Source organism: Lytechinus variegatus, chromosome 2, assembly GCF_018143015.1.
Source record: "Lytechinus variegatus isolate NC3 chromosome 2, Lvar_3.0, whole genome shotgun sequence".
NCBI lineage: Eukaryota > Metazoa > Echinodermata > Echinoidea > Temnopleuroida > Toxopneustidae > Lytechinus > Lytechinus variegatus.
Genome location: NC_054741.1, coordinates 70474141 through 70499253, shown reverse-complemented (window position 1 = coordinate 70499253; position 25113 = coordinate 70474141). Strand labels below are relative to the sequence as shown.

The window sequence follows — 25113 nt, the reverse complement described above, 5'->3', positions numbered from 1 at the left end:
AGGGGGGGGGCACAAATGGTGTCCGAGAAGTGTTTTGTATTACATTTTTAGGTCAATCAAATTACCATCTTATTGTTCAGCCGTCCCCCCATCCCAAGCTCTTTCCCTCAATCATTTGCACAATACAGTCCATTCTACACTATATTCTAAAACTACATTTTACCCTTTTACTGTCTGAGTTAAGTAGTTCTGGGGCCTGTTTCAAAAAGGCATTGATTATGGTCACTACCATGGTAACATTTAAAGGGCTCTGTAGCCAATCAAAGTCAAAGTTTCCATGATAATTACCAAAACAATTAATCTCTATGAATTGGGCTCCTGTTGTGGATTTTTTAACTATCGAAGTCAATATCATCATGCAATGATGTCAGACGACAACATTACCTCCCCTCAAAAAAAAAATAATAATAATTCTAAAAAATAATAAATAATAATGATAAATAAATGAATATTGAGCCTTTAAATAACAATTAATGGCATGACACAAAACAGGATAAACTGTAGGTTTAAGCTTTAAAATTTGTTTAATACATGTCATTTTTAAAAAATAAAGCACATATCTTAAATGGGTATAGAAATTTATCATGTAATTAGAAATAAAATCATATTCAACTCATGTCTCTAATAAACTTGTCTTCTGATAAACATAGACAAGGAATTTTGCTATAGGGATAAGCAGGGATTCTGCTACAGATCATAGCTAAATTCCATAATGTTTTATCAGAGAGTAATATATATGCCCATGGCTCATGCGAGTCTAAATATTTGTATTTGTATAACAGGTCTCAAGACTAAATATCATTATCATTAGCAAATTGTGCTAAATCAGAAATTCATATTGAACTTAATATAACTAATGATCAAATAAATACAAAGAAAACCATTTTCTACCACTGGCGGTCCTAACTCATATGCATATCATGCAATCTTTACAGAGGAAACTCCAATATTAAATAAAACATTTGATTGTGACTTTAAGTTTGTCTTTGTTGTTGTAAATCAGATAAGTTACAATTAACCACTACAGGTCATGAAAATTGGAATTCCCTTTATGATACCTGCAGTATTAAGATATATTGAAGGGAAAATAGGGGGCCATTTCAATAAAACTTGTTATAAAAGCAAATTGGCAATAACAATTTAAATCTACTGAAATCATTCAATTTGATTGGCCGATAGTAGAGTTGTTATAGAAATTGTGCATTTGTTATTAAAACAATACTTCATGAAACAGAACCCAAGTCTGTCATTTTTGGAAGAGAATGTCTTCCTGGTAAATGACTGAAATTGACTAAATAGAATTTTTTTTTGTCTGCCAGGTGGACTGATACATTTCCTAATATAATTATCTTTTCCTCTCAGTCTGGCTATAATATTCACATTCACATTAGGATGACTCCAATGAAAAATTTCTTTGCATGTTTTTCATGGTTATCCTACTTACTATGTAACTTGACCTATATAGCGCATTTTTAATCATCACAATAAGATATCGATCTATCAATCAAAATATAAGGAGTTGAAGCAAAATGATTACAATTTAATCAAACTGGCATTAAAAAATTACGTATTCTGTTATTCATAACATACTGATAAAGAATGGAAGGTGAAGATCAATAGTGATTAATCAATTCAAATTAAGTTCGATACCTTACAAGTCTGGGCCCTACAACAGAAATTTAAGGCCTGGTCACACCGCCCGAGCGTTGTTGGAGCGGTAGGGAAAATTGGGGGAAAAATCGAAAACAAAATAAAAACAATCGAAATCGAAAATGGTGAACGGTAGCGAGCGGTGATGATTTTTTCTCTCCGCTTCACGACCGCTCTAACGCTCGGGCGGTGTGACCAGGCCTTTAGGCACATATATTTACCTAATACCTTCATCACAGAAACATAATCTGCACACACAGGTCAACATTACAATCCCCCTAGAAAGGTGGATATAGAGCCAGTTCCGGGTCGCAGGTCCTTGAAAGGGGGAGTCACCCTCCCATGATATTACCAGTTTGAATTGTGCTTTCCTGGACATAATCATGACAATCACATCGGTTCTTTTATTGTCTTCTAAAGAAAAGTGGTTCATGTCACTTTTTTTCTTTATTATCATTATTTATAAATTTTGTGATTTTATTTGACTTGAAGAAAAATAACAGATTTAATTGAACAATCCAAAAAAAATATTTCAAACTATATTAAGAAGTCAATGTTACCTAAATTCAAACCCGGGTGGGGGCTTGCACTTTTGGACATTGACCACAGGCTTTTGGTTGAATCCAGGAGGTGGCCGGACACTGTGTTCCTCTTCTTTCTTGCTTGCGCTTCCTGCCTTCAAACCAGCTTCATCTACTCTCCTTTGGTAACCATCAAGTTCCTTCTGTACTCCACCTGACCCTGCTCTATCAGCACCCCTCCCCATGTCTCGTGCGGAACCACCCCTCCGTGCCCCTCCCATTGCACTACCCTGGCCTCTCCCTCTTCTCCCTCCCCTCTCCTTATATCCAGACCTTGGATCCTCACCCTGTCTTTCAACAGAATCCTCTCTTAGGGAGCCTCCATCTGAATAATTGGATCTGGCAGGTCTCCTACGATTTTGACCATGATCAGATCTATGACCATCTTTTCTATTATCATAATTTCTATGATGGTAATTATGTCTGTATTCCCTGTTTCTTATTGCTTTCATGTCATTGCCACCTTGGTTTTCTTTCCCTCGAGTATCCTTCCCTGTACTTGTCCTTTCTTGTTCAATCTCACCATCCTTTAATTTCTTTGTTTCTGCTTCTGATGATACCTTTGCTTCTCTTTCCTCCCCAGCTGCATCTCTCTTCTTAAGTAAGTCTTTCTCATCAACACCCTTGAGATGGCCCTCCATAGTCTCTTTGGATTCAGAGATTGATGGTGCCTGTCCTCCACTGTTTCTCCTCTCAAACTTGCTCTTCAGTTGATCACTCGTCTCCTCTTCCTTCTGTTTTATGACTTTGTCACTATCAGCACATTCTTCTTTTGATTCATTTGACTGTTTTACCTTGGATAACCTCTCCCCTCTCCTTTCACCTTCTTTTTGTCCATTATTCCCTCTTCTTTCCACTTGTTTATCTCTGTCACCAGTCCTTTTTGGATCAGATTTCTGATGACCTCTACTTGATCCTTGTCTCTCATCCCTCCCGGAATGTCTCGGTCCTCTCGGATGTGACCTATGATGACCCCTTCCCTCACCATGACCTCTTGAGCCCCGGTGATGACTGTCATGTCCTCCTCGTCGAATATGATGTTTGTCATGTACAAAGACAGGTTTTCCATCTCTGGGCTTGTTCTCAGGGTGTGATGCAGCTGACTTGGAGTTGTCTTGGGATGTCTTTGCAGCAATTGCAGCAGTTGCAGAAGGTGATGAACTCCTGAGTTGCTGGGAAACCATATCCTCTATTGACACATTAGGAACCTAAACACAAGGTTGTGAACCAAAGAAAATATCATTTAACAACTACATCAACATTTCCTGTAAATCAAGTGTAACTGTTTATCTTAAAGACCAACGTTAACTAAAAAGGTCTTATTTTTAAAAAATCTGAACATGGTTGAAAACACCCAAAGAGGATATGGAACCCAAATTTTTAAATTTTTAAGATATCTGTGTCTGAATCATTTAATTTATCAGACAATTTGTTACACCATGCCTTAAAACTAAAGAAAATATTGACCTTGGTCAAATGTGACCAGAAGCTCACACAGGATGTTCAGGGATATTTAATTGCTCTAGTCTTATGTCTAAGTTTCATAAACTAGATCCATAAAATTGTAAAGTTATGACAATTCCACAAATTCCCCCAACATGGCAAAATTTTGTTGACCCTACGTGACCTTTGACCTTGGTCATGTGACCTCAAATTGGGAAGGATCTTCAGTGATACACTACTACACTCCTGTCGAACTAGGTTCACATACTTTCTAAAACTTAACCTTTGTTAAAATTTCAATATTGATTCCCCTAAATAGTCTAAGTTCATTGACCTTACATGACCTTTGACCTTGGTCATGTGACCTGAAACTCAGGCTTTCTAAGTTATGATGACATTTTAAAAGGTTAACCTTGGTTAAGATTTCAAAGTTGATGACGCCGCAGCCACCGTCTATAGTCTCGCTCTGCTACGCAGGCAAAAGAAAAATATTGATGAAGGCTTGAGGAAAATCCATCAAAGACTCAGAAAGTAATAGGAATTTTAAGTTTTGGATTTGTGATGTCATAAACGAGCAGCTTCCCTATATGTTATGTTAAATAGAATGCATAAATTGAACTTCTAGGAGTAAAATGATCTGTGTATTGATATACTGAAGGAACAATAAAAACCATTTTCAATCTTCGGATAAAATGACAATTGATTGATTTGATACCAAAAGATATTTAGGAGAGCAGCTCGCATATGACATCACAAATCAAATAATTTAAATTCTAATAACTTTTTTAACCTTTGATCGATTTCCGGAACCTTCGCCAATATTTTTTTCTTATTTTTTCTGCTGTTTTTACAAACTTACTTTTTTCTTCAGGGTGAACTTACCCTTTAAAACAACTCTAAAAAAAATTTAACTGCAATGAAGCAGTGACATATCCTTTGCATTGTGTAGAATCGGTTTCGCAAAAGGAGGGTTGAACCCCTAAATATAATTCTAAAATAAATTGTTGGTATTATGCCCATTACCTTGAAATCGCACAAAAAAAAGAAACAGGGAGGGCATTGAAATCTGAATATTTATTTTGAATATAATCAATCTGAATATCCGATAGTACCATAAAATATACAATATTCCTGGCATATTGAACAGGTAAATGTTGAATCATATCACTAATAATACAGAAATTGTCATTGGGCACTTGGAGCTTACATGTCTAATGCTGATAAGATGTTTGTTGCTTTCTGCCTCTATATCAATGTGGCCTCCTTTTGCTTTTTGGCGATCGAACCCGACTTTCATCTCCTCTTGCCACTGGCGTAACTCTGGAGTTATTTCCATATCAGGACAATCATCATAGTTTGGTTCTGGAGCATCCTGCAGCTTCTCTAGGAGTGTGTCTTCAAGGGCTTCTCTGCAGACAGGGCATTTGGGCTGTAAAGATGTAGGATTAGGGGTCATGATTAAACCAGAAGAAACTAGACATATTTTGTTTTGATCCATGGGCCCCCACGCCTATAGTCCTGATTGGACCTTGTTGTTTGAAAGTGCCCATTCCAAAAGCTAACATAGAGGGCACATGTTTCCCAATCTCTAATCAGCGCCAATCCAATCATCTTCCCTCCCCGCCAAGCGAAGATGAGTGGATTGGTGCTGATTAAAGATTGGGAAACATGTGCCCTCTATGTTAGCTTTGGGGAAGGGCACTTCCAAACAACAAGGTCCAATCTGGACTACCATGCCTATAGCAAGGAGATCAATATGCATAATATGATATGAATGTTATAATATAATGTAATATAATACAATATAATATAACATAATATAATACACTATAATATAGTATAAGACTATCATCTCATAAACATGAGTATGTAAAGCTTACCTCTTCTTCCTCATTTTCCACTGAATGTTGAAGGAGCTTAGCAAGGCAAAAATTGTGAAAGTAGTGGTAGCATGAAGTCTTGGTGAACACTTCGCTTTCCTTTAGAAAATAAGATAACAAAAAATAAACAGTTATACCCATCCTGGTTAGTATTGAAATGAGGAACCCAATGACATCACCCACGCACCATTTCTTTTGTATATTTACAATATTAAATATTCAACTTTTTTCTCATTATAAATGTAAATGATTGGGTCCTCCCTGAAAATGTGTAATTGCAATTTTTGTTACCTAATATGATTTGATAAATCTCCCTATTGTCAAATCAGAAAAATATATAAATAAGTATTGTATAAATCACACATAAAATACTAAAGAAATCGTGAGTGACATTTTCTAGTTTCTCTGTGATGTGTGTATATTTGTTTTGTGAAAAATTGAAATATCAAACTTTCTTATTTACAATAAATTTTGATGAAATTTGCAACATCATGCATTTGTAATTACCTCTTTTTATCCAAATCCAACTTCCCCCCCCCCCCCTTCAAATGGGTAGAGAGTAGCAAATGTGGATTTATGTCTAGACAATGGACATCAAATCCATTCTCAAAATAGTGAGATTTCTAGAGTATCACAAGGGGTGTAACATAAATGGATATACTCAACATTTACAAATGATTTGAACTTTTTTATACATGGTTTGCATAGACTTACAGTTCTGCTTAATTCTACAAATGATTGCATCTTTTATGCTACAGAGTCAAGGTTTGGGATTATATTCATGACTAATCTTACCTCAAATTGGCACTGACATATGGTACAAGGCAAGCTAGGTGAGTTGTTCTCTGTCAAGGAATCTTTGGCAGTCTGCGAAGAAGATAGAATGAAATCAGTCAAAGTTTCATAGCTTTTGAAATTCAAATGATTCTTAACAGAAACAACTTTTCTATCTTGAGAAATCATCAAGATATTGTTTTCTCAGAACAATAATAATCACAATAAAACATTTCACCTCATCGACTTGGGAAAAAAGATTACTGGTGGTCTAATGTGACTAAAATCATACTTGATTTCCCATTGATGTGTGGTGTGCATTGGTCAAATCATGATCAGTGGTCATGCTAATGCATATTCATCTATGAGATAACATGTTTAAAAATCCATATTCCTTTATTTTGATCAATTTTAATGTTAAATAAAGTGATGAATTACAACAAGAGCTTGTTTATATTCACCTGTATAAGATCATACATCATCTCACTTCCTCTCTTCTCTTCAGCAAGCATCTTCAAATCTCCTGATATCCTGCACATAACATACAAAGAATACAGACAACCTCACTTAAGATGGACTGGCATAGAAACTGAAATTTTGCAGAAGTCAAAGGGATTCATGATCAAGGGGAGACAGTAATAACCATCTTTTCTGGGGATTTATTAGCGATTGTTGACATTTTACTATCACCCCCTGTAGCCAATGCAGTTCCGCAGAACAACCAATTGTAAAGAGACTGAAGTTTTTTTTCTAGATCAGTGGCACTGTGGCAGATCCAGGATTTTTTACAGTAATATGACACAGTAATTCCCCCAAATCTTACAACCAAAAAGAACATTACCATATAGAAAGGCCATACACTTACAATATTCCTAGGTCTACATATTAAACAAGTGACAAAAGAATGAAATATAGGGGAAAACATACAAAGGAATGAAATATACAGAACAACATACAAAATAATTTTTGGGAAAAACATACAGGGAGAAAAAAAATAAAACCAAAATTGAAACATAAATCAGGAACAATTACAAGAACAAGATAAACACAAACAATAAAACAATGAAAATAAAAACAATATTATTTTTAAAGCTAGACTGACCTTTCAATTTCATCCTCTGATAACCCCCTAGGGTTTCTGAATTGGAAGTTTGCAGGAACATCAGGGTACTATGAACAAAATTAAACAGAGAGATAGTGTATAATAAGCATTCAAAGGTTCAAAGGGTATGTCAACCAAAACATTAAAGATAAATTCCAGTATTGGTAACGATCTCAAAATGACTTTTTACAGAATCTAATATAATGACCACCCAAGTGTCTGTTTGTATTCTGAATAAAAAATATGTGCCAAAGGATTCTGGAAGAAATTGTGTAATTGCTGAGAAATAAGCAAAATAAGCGCGGATTCGGTCACTTCCGTCGGGTCTTTATTCCAGCAATAATGATACACTGTCCCACGTGTGCCGATCTGTGTTGGTGATCTTCAGTGTGAACATTTTTCAGCGTAGATTTCAAGATTTCACAAACTTCAGTTTATGTAACTGTATCAGATCTAGATCCTCGATGATATACTGACAATTCAGCCTGGTTTTACAGACTTTCTCATGAAATCAGTGTTTACTGCAACTACTGGCATTTCTCTTTAAGTTGACTTTCTTTTATAAAACCATAGAAATGAGAGAGAAGGTAAACAACAGTCTTGCAAAAATCTAACAAGGATAATGTTATAGATAATAGTAATTCTTCTCTTCGGCCCGAATTCACAAAGGTGGTTTCTGCAGAAACCATGGTTTCAACCGTGGGTTTTGCTGATTTTGGTATTCACAAAGGTGGTTTCAAATGAAACCATGGTTTTAACCGTGGGTTTTCGGCATGATTTTGAGTCAACTGTTTTAGGTGGTTTCAAACCGTGGGTTTTAGGAAAACCATGGTTTTTAGGCACATTGACCAATCACAGATCAGTATTTCGGTACATTGCTGAGCAAGTGCATGGACGACGATAAATCAGCTTTGCACAAAATGAAGAGGAGCGAAGCGCTTAATATCGATATTTGCCGAGCTGTGAGAACATCGTAAGTAATTTACCATTTTATAGTGACAATGAATATTTTTTTCTACGTCTGCATGTATTTGTTTGTGAAGAAATATTATAATTAATGCTGTAAATGCATGCAAAGTTAAGAGCGGAACGGTGTTCTTGTGATGGAAAAAGCATTATCGCACGCAAGTTATTTTCCAGTCCCACGCGTGAAGTTTTGTGTCCTGTCAAAATATAACGAAGAGCTGTCCCACCGACTCGCTCAGGAGAAGGCATTGTGATATTATCTTGCTGCATAGCGATAACATGACAAAGCCGCCAAAGTAGTCAGACTTTCAACCACAATTGTGCAAAATTCAAGAAAATTTTGTTCTTAATTAATTTGTACCTTATCTTAGTAGTCTAATTAAAGTAACTGCACAAAATTGCAGAATTAATAATTAATAACTGAACTAACAGCATAAAAAATATTTTGGGTCAATTTTTAGTGAATGGGAAAACACTAACCGTGTCTACCTTAGATCCTGTCTCCAAGTAGTCTAGTGATCACAAAAATTATTTTTCAACATTCACTTATTCAGATCCAACTTGAGAAATGTAGTAGATTTTGCCTCGCGCCCCTCGAGGACTCTGATATTTTTTATAAGTTTTTATCATGAAGCCGTAGCCCAAGTTAGACACGCTAGCAGAGCTACCAAGTCTCACGCATTGTGCGTGAGACTCACGCATTCAGGGTCCGTCTCACGATCTCACGCATGGCACCCATTTTTCTCACGCATATCGGTACCCAACAGAAAAAAGAGGAAAAGTAGCATTATTCGCCAGATTATACGACTGGCTGACCGCCTTCGCGTCTAGCCCGGCACACGAGACGAATCAAAAGTGCAGTCAGCGCACAGCTAGTACGTGATACGATGACTAGCGTGCGTGCATCGCATAGTTTTGAAGCCCATATCTCATGAGCGCGCGCGTTGCGCGCGCACCTTTTCGCAACGTACGAGTGTAAGTACTGGCCGCGCGCGCTCAGAGACGTCGAGTCATGAAAATCTCACGCATTACATTTTTTTGAACTTGGCATCTCTGCGCTAGTCTAGGGCATGGATTAACCCAGGCCCAGGGAACTCCCGGGAGCCCAGGAGCTTACCGTGTAATTGACCATACTCACGGGACAAGGGTAGATTATGGTCAAAATATCTAGCAAGATAAATTATGAAAACAGAAATTATGCACTTACCACGATTATATGGATGGTCTAACGAGTGGCAGTTTTTCTGACATCTGGGCACAGACAAAAAAACAAAAAGTTTTCTCCTTCTACCCCCGTCTCGATCGGCCATTTTTGTCATGAATTGTAACAAAATGGCCGATCGAAACGGGGGTAGAAGGAGAGAACTTTTCGTTTTTTGAGGTTCCAGTCTGTGCCGAGATGTCAGGAAAACTGCCACTCGTTAGACCTTCATCCATATAATCGTGGTAAGTGCATAATAATTGTTTTCATAATTTATCTTGCTAGATATTTTGACCATAATCTACCCTTGTCCCGTGAGTATGGGTCAATACATGAGCTCCTGGGCGCCGGACCGCTACGTGGGCCAGCGCTCCCTGGGTTAGCCTTGGGTAGGCCCTGGCTAGGGCTATGTCAGTGTGTGTCGAAGCTGGTCAACAATTGATGGAATCCCCTTCAATATTCACATCACTGCAAATTGGTTAAATACACTAAATTTAAGTTTTATACCTTTTTTACACCTTATATAATAAAAGGAATAAATATTCTTATAGGGCCTAAATAATCAGATCGATCTGGTGGCCATTTTTTTTGCAAAATCTTCCCATCCCTTGCTGCGCACTGCGTAATACAATAGGCTTGACTCACTTTGTTTACATGATGTAGCTACAATACGATGAGCTACGTTATGAAGCACCGTTCTGTAGAACAATTAATTGAATGGATTATTTTAACAAATCACCCCAAATTATAATCAGAATTTACATTTTGGTTGGAAATCTGGCAGGTTTGAAGAGATGTTGAATTATGTTTCATGTCCATTAGATTTAAAGCTTAATTTAATGTAGATCTATCTGTACTTTGTTTATTTCTGCAGTAAATTTTTGAATGGATGAAAACATCTTACAAGTTAACATGCACAGGCTGTCCTGAGAGACTATTAAAGGAGGATTGTAAGAGAGGTATGTTCATTTTTGTTGTCGTTTCTATGTGGACTTTTGTCTATTTTCTAAATTTTTTCTTTGTCACCGTCTAAAACTTTTTTATCATAAAATTTGTTGTCATGATAAAGAACCACTTATTTTGATCAATTTCAATCTTGGTTGATGTACACATCTGACAGTGACTGAATTGATCTAAATTCCGTGTCACATGGTCATAGAGTATAATGCCTAAATGTCAAATATTTGTAGATCCAGTTGATCAATTTAAATTTAACTTTATGAGAATGGCAATCTGATTAGGTTGTGGGCAAAAAAAAGTCATTTGACCAAATATATGCAGATTTAAAAGGTAGGCCTATTAATTTTGACAGTACGCAGTAAAGGTAGTTAAGAATACATTTTTTTTTCAATGTTTAAATATTTTCTTTTGCTTCTCACTCTAACTCAATAGGAATATGCCAACAAGAACTGCAATGAGGAGTTGTTGACAGGAGGAAACTTTTTAAAAGAGACCACACACTACCTCATCAACATGCTTGAAGATGATCTGAGCCTGAAGAGGGACAAAGGGCCTAGTGATAGACTACCTTTCTGCAAGTATTGACAATTCTGCTTTTGTATGGTGTAAGTATTTTAATAAGAAAGTTATATGACAATAACATCTCAAGACAAGCCTAGTGTATGCAAGTATTAGTGATATTCTTGTAAGAAGGAAGACTCAATGTAAAACGTGATAATAAATTTTGGCAACTGCCTGTTTTTAATTTACAATGAACTGTGCATGTGATAATACAATCAGAAATGTAAATTAGAATTATATGTTTTGTCATCCATTGTGGACAGATTCTTCCAAAATCCCTAATTTACATTAAAGAAAAAAATATGAGAGGTTGCATCATGATCTTGGTTATTTGAAAAAAGTATTGCATCGGCTATGCTCAATGTATGTTTGTCACACAAATATTTATGGGATACGGATAGGTTTAGCCTTTAGACCAGTAAAGTAATTTTTAAATGATTCCATATGGGAACCAGTCTTTTTTTTCAAATCTTACAATGTAAAGACAATAGAATAGTTACATTTTGTTTTCTCTTTGTCATCTTAAAAAATAAAAATAAAAACGCAGAGTAAGATGCAACTTCTGGCAATATATCTTCATTTACAGGATAATTTCAGGGAATACGTGGTGATGAGGCATCAGTGTTGCAATCATCTGTTTGTGAGTGATCAAAGATGTTTCGCAAGCCATAGCAAGAAAAAAGAGGTTTTGTGAGAACTTCAACAACCAGAGATGAGATTGAGACTACCCAACAACAACTGTGTGAGTGATCGATGGGACCCATGTCTATACAAGAATTCCTGGAGGGAAACAAGCCTTGTACTTTCCTGAAGGGCAAGTCCACCCCAACAAAAAATTCTTTGATATAATACAGAAAAGTCCAATGAGCATAACACTAAACATTTCATCAAAATTTGATGTAAAATGAGAAAGTGTTGACATTTTGAAGTTTCGCTTATTTTCACAAAACAGACATCCTGGTCAGTATGCAAATGAGTGACAAAGTGACGTTCTCCACTCAGTGTTTCTTTTTGTAATATACTAGTATCATCTCAAAGTACAGGTGAGATATGGTTTGATTTCTCCCTGAAACTTTTGTAAAAAGCCATTGTGGCAACCTATACTCAATTCGATGAAGGGTTTTCTCATAATTGTGAATTCTGTAAAAAATCAAGCATTATAATATATTTCTACAGAAGAAAGAGGGAGTGTGTGACATAGACTTGTTTGCATATCACCTGTTTTATCACTTGATTAATTAATTTCTTATTTTACATCCTATTTTGATTTCCGTGTCATGCATGTTTTATTTAGCTCTCCATTCACATTACCTTTTTTTTTTGCACAGTGGACTTGCTCGAGAACAGGTATTTTTTGAAATGTACAAGTAAGAATTTCATTATTTATTTGTGTCTTCTTTTTTAACACTTTTTTACAGGGGTGGGGGGGGGGTTGAATGAACCTCCCTTGAGATCTCTGCCAATGATCACATTAACGCCTTGAAAATTGGTATGATAATAGTGGGGGATGTCATGTGCAATGCTGTTTGGTTAATTTTTCCGAAATCGTCAGATCTTTAACATTAATTAATTATGCTAATTTCTGCATAAATCATACTTTTATACCATTGCTAACAATCAAAATGAAAAAAAATCCTAAATTGAAAATGAATTTCTTATGTATTTTATTGTTTTATGAATTTCTTATGTATATCTTTGTTTTTCAAACTTGTTTTTTGCCAAAATTATGGCAGGACATATTTTTGAAGCATAATTATGCTGAAATCAAGTAATTCCACCTGTGAAAGTAAAAATAATCATGTCCATATGAAGAAGATGAGAAAATTCAACATTGACTTTGTACACAAAATCACGTTTTGGAGCAATTTTGGGTCTGACATGCACTTATGTAAAGTTGAGTAATTTTCCAACTGCATGCCCATGCATCGTAAATTTGATCTCAAAAGATGTGCATGACTTCAAAGTAAAAAGTCGGCGAGTAAAATGGTCGTAAAATTTCGCACAGTGGAATAGTTGTGGAATATGTTGAGGGAGGGGGTTAATTCACCCTACCCCCACCATAGTTCTATGCCCCCCCCCCCCCCGGGGTTTTACATGTACAGTTAAAAGAGCACATTATTACTAAGAATTTCACATGAATACAAGTATTTGAAATGAACTTTTATCAGATTTAGTTTCTTTCAGACTACATGTATCTTCAATTATTTTTTCATAAAAAAAACGCTATTTAATCAGGACGCATCAAATGCAAATTCCTCATTTACTTTTTCATGTGAAATATTCTCACATGATTTAAATTGTCTATCTCAAATGCTTATGATTAAAACTTTGATAGCTCACAGAAAGTTTATTGCATGCCCCAAAATACGCGTATGTTTCCATGGGGGTCATCGATTCTAATTGCTCTTTCTTTGTTTTTGCATCAGTTGTGTTTACACTTTGTACAGTTAACCATTGGGGATTAAATACCATATGCACGTCCAAGAGGATAAATAAGGTCAAAAGATCATATAGCATACACTTCAGTTTGTGATATCAGGCGAGACTGGTGGTTCACCTTGTTTTTTGTTGAAATGTATTCTTTTCAAGTGTCCCCAGGGCAACAGCCTAGCTAGGGCAACCAGGTAGCCTTATGAGTAGAGCTCAACTCTGGCAAACAGGAAAACACTAGCTTGGCCTGGCACATGCACATTTAGGGAGCATGAATGAAACAAATTAAAAGGGCAATTAATGCATTTTCTTGGAAAAAAATATAATTTCCATTGACCCCAAAGGATAACCTGATGGCCTAGTTTGGGAAACCAGGTAGCCAAACAAGTAGATCTTGACTCAGGCAACCAGAAAAATAGCAGCTAATAATTATTCATTTGGGCCATTATTGTATTGTAATACAAGAATGATGTGGCAATATATAAAAATTTAGACCTTATTATTTCACAAATGTTTGTAATTTTGCAATGTTTTTAAAATGCCAATTGATTATTAGATTTTCAGTGTGTTATATTTTTATGTAATTTCCTGGTGTGATTTTCCAAGGTGCAAGATGGTTTCATGCAAATTAAAGATATACAGAAATGATAAAAGAAGAGTAGTCTTTTGCCTTTTTTCTGATTTGGACGAAATAATCATGAAGATGATCAAGATGACTGTGGTGGTGATGAGGATGATGATGGTGTTGTTGGTGCTGCTGATGGTGACAAGTGTGGTGGTGGTTATACATGTAATGGTGGTGATGTTGGTGGTGATGCAATGATAATGAAGTTGATGACAATAAGGATGGCAATGGTGATGTTAGTGTTGATGATGATGGTAATGTTTATGACGATAGTAATGATCATCCCCTTTTATCTTCATCACTCCTCTTATTTATATGTATCCCTCTCATCTACATCTCTCCTCTAATCATCTCCATCCCTCGTCTCACCATCTTCATCACTCTATCCTTTCATCTCTCGTCTCCATCCCTCATCTCCATCACCTTCATTCCTCCCATAATCTCCATCACCCTCATCAACTCTATTCTCATTTCCATCCCTCTCAACATCTCCATTTTTCTCATATCTCCATTCATCTCACGAAAATGCATATACACAAGATAGAATTCAACAGTAAAAATACTTGTTTTGAAATATAATATCCCTCTGTGAAGTAGGTTTTAATATTTGCCATATGAAGTTGAATAATTACATAGTAAACACTGTATACTTAACCAAATTTGCATTTTTGAAAGAGAAACTGAAAGTTTCATGCACATTTTCAGTGGATATAAAAGTTTTCAGTAAAATTAAATTTTCAAAAATTCCAGTGGGGGGGGGTCAACTGCTGCGTAGAGCCATGCTTTTGAACATTTTGGGGGCCGGGATTGTATCGTCCCAAGCTGGCCCCCATGTATATTTTCCCTTAATACATTTTTGGGCCGGGCAGAAAACACCCGACCCCCCCCCCTGCAGCGCCTGTGCATGTGTGCTATACATGTAATTTTAGCTTGAATGATGAATCGAACATCTACAAGTCAAGAAATTGAAGCCTATGACCACTTAGAACCAAGCTACACACCATGGAAAATAAATACCGTATATTTATTTTAAAAAAGTAGAAGGGCAGATCCTACGATGTAAAGCTTCATCTAATTTTGTCTAAAGCAGAGCAACAATAGACATTCTTCTTTGATTGATGAATTAACAGGTTTAGTCCTACAACATCGTTGGAGTAAACTAAACTCAGCCAAGCTCGGCCCTTTGACTGTACATGCACACTTTCATTGGGGATATCTTCGGGTCTGAAGCGCCCGGCAGCTACGGGGGCCGAGCTACTAATATTGCGATGAAAAGCACCGAATCTTTAATCCGTTTTTCACTACTCACGATCAGAGAGAAAGTTTACAAACCTCAACAAATCAGGCATCTACACTAAGTTTTACTCTTTCTATGAAGAAATTGAGTGAAGGGAATACAAGAGAGTCTATCTTCTGCGACAAAAGTGAAGAAAATAAATTATGATCACAAAATTAAGTCAGTTGTTGAGCGGGGTCCCGGGGCCGAGTCGATCACCAAATACAGTGCAGCAGCCAATACATCTGTACCTGGGAATCGCAAGATATACTAGAAGCGCATAAAATTACACCTTTTTCAATTTTTTATATTTCAACGAAAAGAAGTTGTAGTAATTGAAGAATCAGACCGTATTGCCACTTATGCCAGTGCTAGCGCTGCAGCTGTAGAATGTAAGTTTTCAATGAAACTGAGCATGCTCAGTACGCGCTAAAAGGGGGAAATCCCTGGTTTTTAGGTAAAACCCATGGTTTAAACCATGGTTTCATTTGAGTCCACTGTTGAAACCATGGTTTCATTTGAGACCACTGTTGAAACCGTGGGTTTTAGAAACCATCGTTTGTGAATACCAAATTTCAGAAACCATGGTTTTTCAAAAACCATGGTTTCTAAAACCCACGGTTTCTAAAAACCATGGTTTCAAACGAAACCACCTTTGTGAATTCGGGCCTTCATGTCATCATTTCAAGCTGCACTTCCACTTATGAAAGATTCATCCATAAGAAAATTGGCAATTGGTAGATTTTTTTGTTGTTGTTCATGGTTATAACTATGTAAATATGATCCATTCAAAAAAATCTTACCTCAGATGTTACTAAAATGACAAGGGTAAGACACACAAACTGAGCATCCTTGTTCCCAGCTGTAGCAGGGTGGAGGGTAATACATACTTCTGCAGAATTAGGTCTGAGTAAAATAATGATGAAATTCAAACATCAATATAAATGTAATGATAATAATTATCAATTATAATAACAATAATGGAGAATAGGAAGAAGAAGAAAAGGAATTTTTCAATCACTACACTCTGATCAATGGTGCATTTATTTTTTGTAAATTACATTAAAACAAACAACCACAAAAGTGTTCAATTTCTTATATTCTTATAGAGCACTATAACTTAAGTGCACTGTATAGTATACCAAACTGCACTGAACAGGATACCTAAATGAATAGAAGTTAAATAAATGAAAATCAAAATATACAAAGAATGTTCCTACACAAAGTGAAAAAAAAACATATAAATCATGAAAATCAAATTTTGCAAATATATCATCTTATGCTTCATCAACTACATTACAAAAAAATATATTACAAAAGATACCTTTCATAAGGCATTTGGTTTATCCCTTTGTTAAATGTTGAAAGGTAAAATCTTAACATATTTTGTTAATCAAGATGCATCATGCATATACTTTTGAAATTTCTACTCACTTTTTGTTGTAAGCTATTTCCTCTTCACATATTTCTTGCAGTACCTCTAGTTCAGTCAGGAATGTACTAGATAGATAAAAACATATAAGGAGGTAAAAACAGCTAGTGCAAAATAAAGTCAAAATGGATCATTCTCAATATACCACCACATGACAGAGTATACATTTTTTCTGTTTTTGTTGCTGTAATTAGAGTCCACAGTAGGCCCACACTCAGTCTAGACTCAGTCAGAGATAAGTCAAGTTAAAAAGCTAGCCATTTATTAGAATTTATTTTCACACAAGCCCTTTGCACTTAGTACAGTTATATGAACAAATTAACAGTGAACAATATCAACGTTTCATTAAAACAATAAAAGAATTTTTTTTTTTCATTTTCATTCTGAAACAGTGATGGAGAGTGGCTGGAGGATGAAAAGAAAAATAATGAGAAGAGGAGGAGAAAGGGGAGGAGAAAATAGAGAATGATACATGTAAGTAGAGGGAGAAAAAGAAATAACCAAATAAAAATGAAAAAGAAAAAATGAAAATGATAAGACAAAATGGATAAGAAAAGAAAGAAAAAAAACAAAGAAAAAGGAAAAGGAAAAAGAGAAAGACGAAGAAGAGTGACAAAGTCTAGATTTAATGAAGAATAAAGAGAAAGAGAACTGCGCACATATGATCTGATGAAGAAACTCAACTTCTCTTAAGCGGAAGTCCACCCTGACAAAAGAATTTATTGTAAAAATGACTGAAAAAATAATAACAAATATTGGCGAAGGTTTGAGGAAAATCCATCAAAGTATTTTTAAAAAGTTGTTAGAATAAATTATTTGATTTGTGATACCATATGTGAGCAGCTTTCCTGCAATATGTATGGTTAAAAAAATCAATGAAAATTAATTTTCTCAGAAAATTAAAAATGGTTTTTATTTTACCTTCACTTCAGTAGTCGAGATCTATATCAATACTCAAAATGATTTTACACCCGCTACTGAGTAACAGCAAATAACAAATATAAGTAATCACGAACCATTATTTAAAAATGAAATTTATGCATTTTATATTACAATACCGGTATGGCAGTGAGTCCAAACTTCACGCGTGTCCAAACTTCGCGGACGGTCATTATCTCCAAAACTAGCCAATATCCTTAAAATCTGACATCATCAATGTAAAAAGCGACCTAAAATTACCCTTCGCTGAAAGTTTCTTTAGGATTAGTCCAGGCAGTATTCATGAAAATATTGGCAAAAGATCGGCAAATTTGTCACCGTTAGCGCCCGTTTTGAAGAAAGCAACAAGCATCACGATATCACCATTTTACAAGCAGAAATCATAAAAATGTGAGTTAAATGTGGTACTAACCGATTCCATAGCATTTTGCCATCAATCTGATATATATATTTAACTTTTGAGCTTGAGTCTTTGTTTAAATCTCCACAAAAGCTTTGGTGCGCGAAGTTAGGTCACACTTTTTCTGAACGGTTTTCCAGCACAGCCCGCATTCGCCGATCGGAATAGAATTTTGAGATCGCGATACCGGCGAAACCCCGTGACCTACTTTACATTTTCATCCATGATTTTATAGTTTACGATCTTGCCGTCAATGTGGTAACTATTTCTTGAATTGGTTTTGTATAAATTATGAATAATTTGTGGACAAAATTAAGCCTGGTGAATATTTTTGAAAAGTGCGCGAAGTTTGGACACCCCATCATACATCACATATGGGGCAGCTGCTCGTTTATTACATCACAAATCAACAACTTTGAATTCTAATAACTTTCTTAATCTTTTAATGGATTTTCCTAAAGTCCCTATTTTATAAAATATAAGTTAGTTAGATTGTTAACCAATTTTATTATTTTAATTCAGTCAGCATCAGCATGCATGTGGGGTGAAGACTGAAGTTAATTCCCATAATATAAATCATGATCATGCCCTTTTATATTTAATTATGAATCAATCTATCATTTCTTATCAGGTCAAAAACATTGTCAAGGCCGTCAGGTTCACTCAAGTGGTATGAAATAAATAAGCCATTCCTTTGCCTTTGTTGGCCTTTTTGCTTGCACAACATCTACAAAGTACAAATACAATATTTTTAATTTGTGGGACCGTGAGACACCAAATTTCGCAATCGTCCGACTTGTGAGATTGAGATTGGGCCATTTATTTACTGAGCATGCCGGTAATCTCGTAATATCACATTCATATTCAATACATCAGTTTTTTAATGCTAGAATTATTGTCACTTTGCTTAACCAAACCACAATACTACCATGAATTAGTAGTTACCTTCCATCTGCATATAGCGAGTCGCAACTTTCATTCATTCCGGTCGGACAGGCACCATCCATTTTGCATTGCATTGCGCAAGAGCTTTGCAATGGCAAGAGTCAACCAGCTAGCATTTTTAGAAAATCTCTTCGATTACCGGTACCTTCTCAAGCCAGCGCCAGGAGCAGGCAGCGCCGCGCCGGCCGGCCAGGCGCACAGCTTGAGGCCTAAAAACGAGGACAGGCTGACATAGAGATCCAGACAGACAGTACAGAGATAAGAATGACGGAGTCGAAATTCTAGGCAACAGGTACCGGTATGTCCATGATGAGATCGAGATTGGGCTTGAGTCTATCAATGCAATGTTGCGGTGGTGGTGGTGGTGTTGGTGGTGGTGATGATGATGATGATGGTGATTGATGATGATGATGATGATGATGATGATGATGATGATGATGATGATGATGATGATGATGATGATGGTGGTGGTGGTGGTGGTGGTGGTGGTGGTGGTGGTGGTGGTGGTGGTGGTGATGATCATGATGATGATCATGATGATGATGATGACGATTGATGATGGTGGTGGTGATGATGATGATGATGGTGGTGATGTCAGATGATGATGATGATTATGATAATTGTAGTAATCTTCTGGGGTGCATTGTTTTGGGGATCAGTGCACCTGCCCACACTGGCTTTGTGCTTTAAATCCCCCTATATTGAGGAGCTAATGTGGATGATATTCTGATCAGCTCACTCATTAATGAAAGACATAGACTCTACTTTAAATATATTGCTCATTTAAATGTTATAAATTTTCTTTTCTGATTCTAACAGGAATGGCACTAGTATGAATTTTATAGGGGAGGCAAAACAACTTATAGATTACCTATGTAATTTTTTTTCACTTATTGTATATCATAATGGTACTATGAATCAGGCCTTTTTTTCAATTATGTTTTCTCTCTTTTTCCTCTTTTTCTTCCTCTTTTTGTTTTAATCTTTTTTTTTCTTCACTTCTTGGAAAATCATGGAGGTGGTCACTCACTATATAGCCTATCCACCTGTGACTCCACCCCTGTATTTTGATTAATAAAATTGCAGTGATTTTTTTTTTCAAATCATCTTACCTTACCTTACCTTACCGCAAATACTGGAAGAATGCTGAATTAGCAGTCGAGCTTCCAGATCTATCTTCTAATTTAGTCATCTTCCATCATGCTTCAATAAATTAAGGAGGCAGTGGGGCAAGTTGGTGAAAATTGACTTTTCATATCTAAGAGTAGTGGGAATCATAATGCTTATCTTGCCAGTATCGGTCTAGCCTGATTTTGAAGGTGTCTACTGTGGGAGCTTCAACTACCTCAGCTGGGAGAGAGTTCCAATCATTGACTACTCGGTGACTAAAAGCTTGCTTTCTCACATTTGTTCTGCATCTTGGCTTTACAAGTTTGTATCTATGACCTCTTGTAGTACTGTCAGCTAGTTGAAAAAAGTGGTCTGGGTTAAGCCTGTCGACTTCATGAGTGATCTTATACACTTGAATCATGTCTCCTCTCTTTCTTCTTTACTCCAAGGATGGTAATTTCAGTTGTTTAAGCCTTTCCTTGTATGGAAGATGTTTGATCCTGGAGATTACTTTTGTTGCTCTCTTCTGAACTCTCTCGACAGCCTTAGCATCAGCAATGTACTGTGGTGACCAGATGACATTTCCATATTCCAGGAGTGGCCTCACTAACCTATAATTTTATTATAGCTTGGAGTACTGCTTTACAAATGTTTGCTCTTTTATTATCTTTTCCTCAACATTCAAGAGAAAGTTTACTTCTGGTCAAAATGGGAAAAAATTGAAGAGGTCAGGAAAAATTGTTTATAATGCACATGAAAACTGGTGCTTTATGTACCTAACTCACCAAGAAAGGTGAAAGCAACTTGCAAGTAGTGTAAGTTTGATCGGTAGGGTTTTTCCTCTTATGTTTTTCTCACTTTTAAAATTGTACAAAATTTTGAGATCAAACATACCTGTAACCCTTTGAATATTCCACCAGCTAAATACATATATGGTTCAACAAGTGCTAAGAGCTAATGAGTTTCAATTCCTGTCTCATTTTTTCATGTACAGATCAAGCTGTTAGTAACTGTGATACTTCCTTCCTGTTTCACACTGTTTGATAACTGGCAGAAGATCAATAATGTCAATTGTGACTGTGCAGCTTGGGCAATGTGGAAATCAGATTGGACTCTCGTTTTTCCAGACCCTTATGTCCGACATTGTTGGCAGTAAAGTAAATCATAATCCAGATTATAAAGATGAATGTCTAGAGAGGTTCTTCCATCAATCACCTGATAATAGATCCTCAAAGACTTCACCCTCAGCCAGGGCTGTCATGGTTGATATGGAAAGCAAAGTCATCCAGAACACTGTTGCTACTGCCAAGCAGTCGGCTACCTGGCAGTATCCAGCCAAGCAGCAGTTCTGCAGGAAGCGCGGGGCAGGAAATAATTGGGCAGATGGCTTCTACGGTCACGGATCTGCTGTCGAGGAACAAGTTCTTGAGATGGTCCAGCGGGAGGTGGAGAAGTGCGACAGGTTTGGTGGCTTCTTGAGTTTGATGAGTGTAGCCGGTGGTACGGGATCTGGTGTAGGTACACGCATCACGCAATGTCTGAAAGACCGTTATCCACAAGCCTTGCTGGTGAACCAACTGGTGTGGCCACATTGCAGTGGGGAGGTCATCCTGCAGAACTACAATGCTGTCTTGTCACTGGCTCATCTTTATGAATGTGCTGATGCCATCAACATCATCCACAATGACCACATGCGGAAGATCTGCTCCAGCTTCAGCAGCACCGGAAACTCAAGCAGTGGGGTATCATTCACCGATATGAATCGACTCATTGCAGAGCATATGGCATTATGGCTCCAACCTAGCCGCTGCACTGGCAGATCATCTACACTGTGTGACCTGATGGAAACTCTAGTTTCACACCCGGACTATAAGCTACTAACTATGTATTGTGTTCCACAGATCTCGGAAGCATCCCTTCCATTCAGTACATTTGCTTGGCCTGGTCTTATGAAACGTCTCCATCAAATGGTTGTCAATGCATCAGTCATGGAAGAAGGTATGCATACTGTCTAACTATAAATTAATGACAAAAATGCCAAAACATTTAGGGTCAATTCCATAATATAATCAACAGCCACAAGCAAGAATCTCCTTCAGCATCTAGGAGTTTTAATATGTATTTCAGACAAGAAACTTATCTCCAATAACTTACCATAAGTGAGCAAGTATTGTGAAATCCATATATTATCCTCACTATTCTCCAACCCATACATGGTCTGAAGGATATGGTCAACCTAACCAATTGTAATTCCATTAGCTGAAGAAAATATAGTGCTAGTGAACAATGTTTTACAGTTACAAATAGAAGGCAATAGATCAATTTCTTATTATTACATCTAGTGAAAATAAGATTTCTAAATATGCATTATGGTGCAACCCAACTAGTAATTAAATTGTACAAATTTTAAAAGATTCACTGCTAATTAACTAGTCTGACTGTGACTTGTGTTAAAATTCCATGGAGATTTTCATTATGATTTTGAGAAAGTTCTTACAATTTTTGTTTTCAGGTCTCAACTGGCAAGTGAAACCTGGTTCAGAACAGAGCAACAAGTGCATCAGCAATTACCTCATCCTCCGAGGAAAGGACTCCAATACGGTTGATGTATCTCAGTTAAAGAACAGTGCCCTCTATATTGACTGGATCCCTCCAGATTATACCTTCACATGTTCCCATCAGTCAAGACAGTATAGAGGATATGAGAAATCAGCATGTCTGATGAGCAATGGAAAGACTCCGGTTGGAAGCTTGGACATGATTGTAAGGAAAGCATGGGATATGTTTGCCATGAGGGCCTATGTTCATTGGTATGTCAGGCATGGCATGGAAGAAGAAAAATTCATTGACTGCTTTGCAAGCTTGGAGCAAGTTCTCGATAACTACAAGCAGCTATGAAGCAAGTTCGAAGCTCACCAAAATTATCAGTTTTGAGTGCCTTTTTGAAAAAAAATAATAAGTTGAGTACTCTATGGTCAAAATGAATGTTATATCTGGGTAGTATTCTGTTTGTTTTTATTTTATCTCACTTTAATTGTCATAGTCATCAGAAATGAGGTACACCATAAGCCATTTCACAGTTAGCTCATGATCAACATTTTCTCAAATGACCTTCCCACTGTTCATTAGGATGAGCACTTACACACTTTCAAATGAAGATGTTGCATAAGCTTTCCTGATATGCATCCATAAGTATTCATAATCTAAAAAAAAAGAAAGATGAGGCATATAGAACAAGTGACTAGAAAAATATGTCAATGATCAAGTTTTGAAATAAAAAATTGTATTATCCGCTTTTAGCACTATTTTAGGCTACTGGTACTGTCAATAGCAATGATATTGAACACTTTGTTACTCTTCAGCTTTGATGTAATGAAAAAATATTTAAAGGGATACATGAATAATCATTACAAATTACAAATGCTTTTGTAAGTGAATTTTAAAACGACGTTGAGGGTTTATTTCGATTTTACTACTCATGCATTTGTACCCTCATTGGCTTGTTATCACATTTATGACTTACTTTCTGGTCCATGGGTGCAAATTGAAGCACTTGAACTGATCACAGTGCACCCCAAAATTTGTTATTGCTGTTACAAAATAATGGAGATAAGATTTAAAAGAATGAGATAATTTTCAGAATTCCAGCCAAGAGTCCTATCTTTCATGTAGTTATGATTAATCTGATCAATCACAACTACAAGTATACAAAGCATGTAAAGCAACATTGGGTGAAACCAGTTAATGCAATTTTCTGTTTCCAAAGAAAAGATGGTCTACATGAAAAATTATTAAATTTATGGATTTACATAGTTCATAGTAATAAGATCAACCACAACTTTTAGTACCTTGGGACCCTGTAAATTTTTTATACATGAAGTGTGGGCAGTTTCATAGAGCTTTCTTTTAAGACTGAATTATGATATATTGGAATATGGCCAACTAATTTGGAATCTCAATCATTCTATTGAGTTAAGTTGAAATTCACACGGTTTTTAGCATTATTACTGTCAATGCAAATATTATCAATATATACATATATATATATATATATATCTATATATATATATATAGTTCTGGGTGCATTATTGGAAGCCTTTTAGAATCTTTTTCAAATTAGTCAAATTTGAGTAATTGTCATAACTTTTGAGCTGATTTTCTGACTATTCCAGGTATTTTGAAAGTTATGCATAAATTTACAAACAGATATATGAAACACTTAGTTTTATGAATCCGTCCAGCTGAATTTACTCTGTTGCACAAAATACAGACTGTGAATATGATAATATCACAGTATAAACAAATAAAACCTTATTTCTATTTCTGTTATGCCTGTGCAGTAAAGGTACAAGTATGAGAGATACAGAGAGAGAGCATTTAGTTGGGAATGGGGAGGACATATATGCAGAATATAGGTAGGGCATGGTGAGCAATGAGTGCAACAAGGGGTAAATGACACCCTTCCTCAATTAGCTGGCTACAAAAGGTGATAACAAGTCTGGGAGGTGTACCGGTAATTGAAGAGAGGACACTGATTAAACCACATGCTTATCAATGACCTTGTTTATAGAGGCCAGAAGCAGAGATGCCAAGTTCAAAGACCAGCTATGCATGAGATTTTCTGTGAATCTGAGTGAGATCACAGACATTGTGTACAATGTATATGGGGATAGGCTGTGATAGTTGCGCGAGACAGAGATTTGAGGGGATGAACAAGAGTAAAAAATGCTTGAGTCTCACGCATAATGCGTGAGACTTGGTAGCTCTGCAGAAGATGCCTAAATTGTGGTACGGGGGGGGGGTCTCAAATCCTGCATTCATACTACCTTGTCAAATTG

At 36.3% G+C, this 25113-nt stretch overlaps 2 protein-coding genes and 1 long non-coding RNA gene across 4 annotated transcripts; 2 read left to right on the top strand and 1 right to left on the bottom strand.

Annotated features, from left to right (window-relative positions):
• Window positions 1-1852: 1852 nt before the first annotated feature.
• On the bottom strand, window positions 1853-19231 carry LOC121408861 (E3 ubiquitin-protein ligase RNF25-like). Its single transcript, XM_041600539.1, has 9 exons — window positions 19166-19231; window positions 16884-16949; window positions 16253-16355; window positions 7431-7498; window positions 6790-6859; window positions 6350-6421; window positions 5555-5653; window positions 4882-5103; window positions 1853-3439 (listed from the first exon to the last, which is right to left on the bottom strand). The coding sequence occupies exons 1-9, from the start codon at window positions 19225-19227 to the stop codon at window positions 2207-2209; spliced, it is 1995 nt and encodes a 664-aa protein (XP_041456473.1). The 5' UTR covers window positions 19228-19231; the 3' UTR covers window positions 1853-2206.
• On the top strand, window positions 8134-11941 carry LOC121408862. The gene is made up of 4 exons (XR_005969093.1): window positions 8134-8403; window positions 10472-10556; window positions 10990-11162; window positions 11705-11941. It is a non-coding gene; the product is annotated as an uncharacterized LOC121408862 (long non-coding RNA).
• A 136-nt stretch (window positions 19232-19367) lies between the features above and the next one.
• Window positions 19368-23649, top strand: LOC121408860 (tubulin delta chain-like). 2 transcript variants are annotated; one of them, XM_041600538.1, is made up of 3 exons: window positions 19368-19457; window positions 21270-22273; window positions 22788-23649. In XM_041600538.1, the coding sequence occupies exons 2-3, from the start codon at window positions 21340-21342 to the stop codon at window positions 23171-23173; spliced, it is 1320 nt and encodes a 439-aa protein (XP_041456472.1). In that variant the 5' UTR covers window positions 19368-19457; window positions 21270-21339; the 3' UTR covers window positions 23174-23649. The 2 variants fall into 2 exon arrangements, with proteins under 2 accessions (XP_041456472.1, XP_041456471.1); XM_041600537.1 differs by having other exon boundaries at window positions 19368-19463.
• Window positions 23650-25113: the final 1464 nt, after the last annotated feature.

Coding starts and splice junctions, on each gene's coding strand:
- LOC121408860 (XM_041600538.1), top strand. CDS start 21,340: ATGTCAATTGTGACTGTGCAGCTTGGGCAATGTGGAAATCAGATTGGA. Junction 22,274..22,787: donor TGCATCAGTCATGGAAGAAG/GTATGCATACTG, acceptor TTTTGTTTTCAG/GTCTCAACTGGCAAGTGAAA.
- LOC121408861 (XM_041600539.1), bottom strand. CDS start 19,227: ATGGATGGTGCCTGTCCGACCGGAATGAATGAAAGTTGCGACTCGCTA. Junction 7,499..16,252: donor TCATTTTAGTAACATCTGAG/GTAAGATTTTTT, acceptor TTTTGTTCATAG/TACCCTGATGTTCCTGCAAA. Junction 6,422..6,789: donor TGATGTATGATCTTATACAG/GTGAATATAAAC, acceptor TCTTCTTCGCAG/ACTGCCAAAGATTCCTTGAC.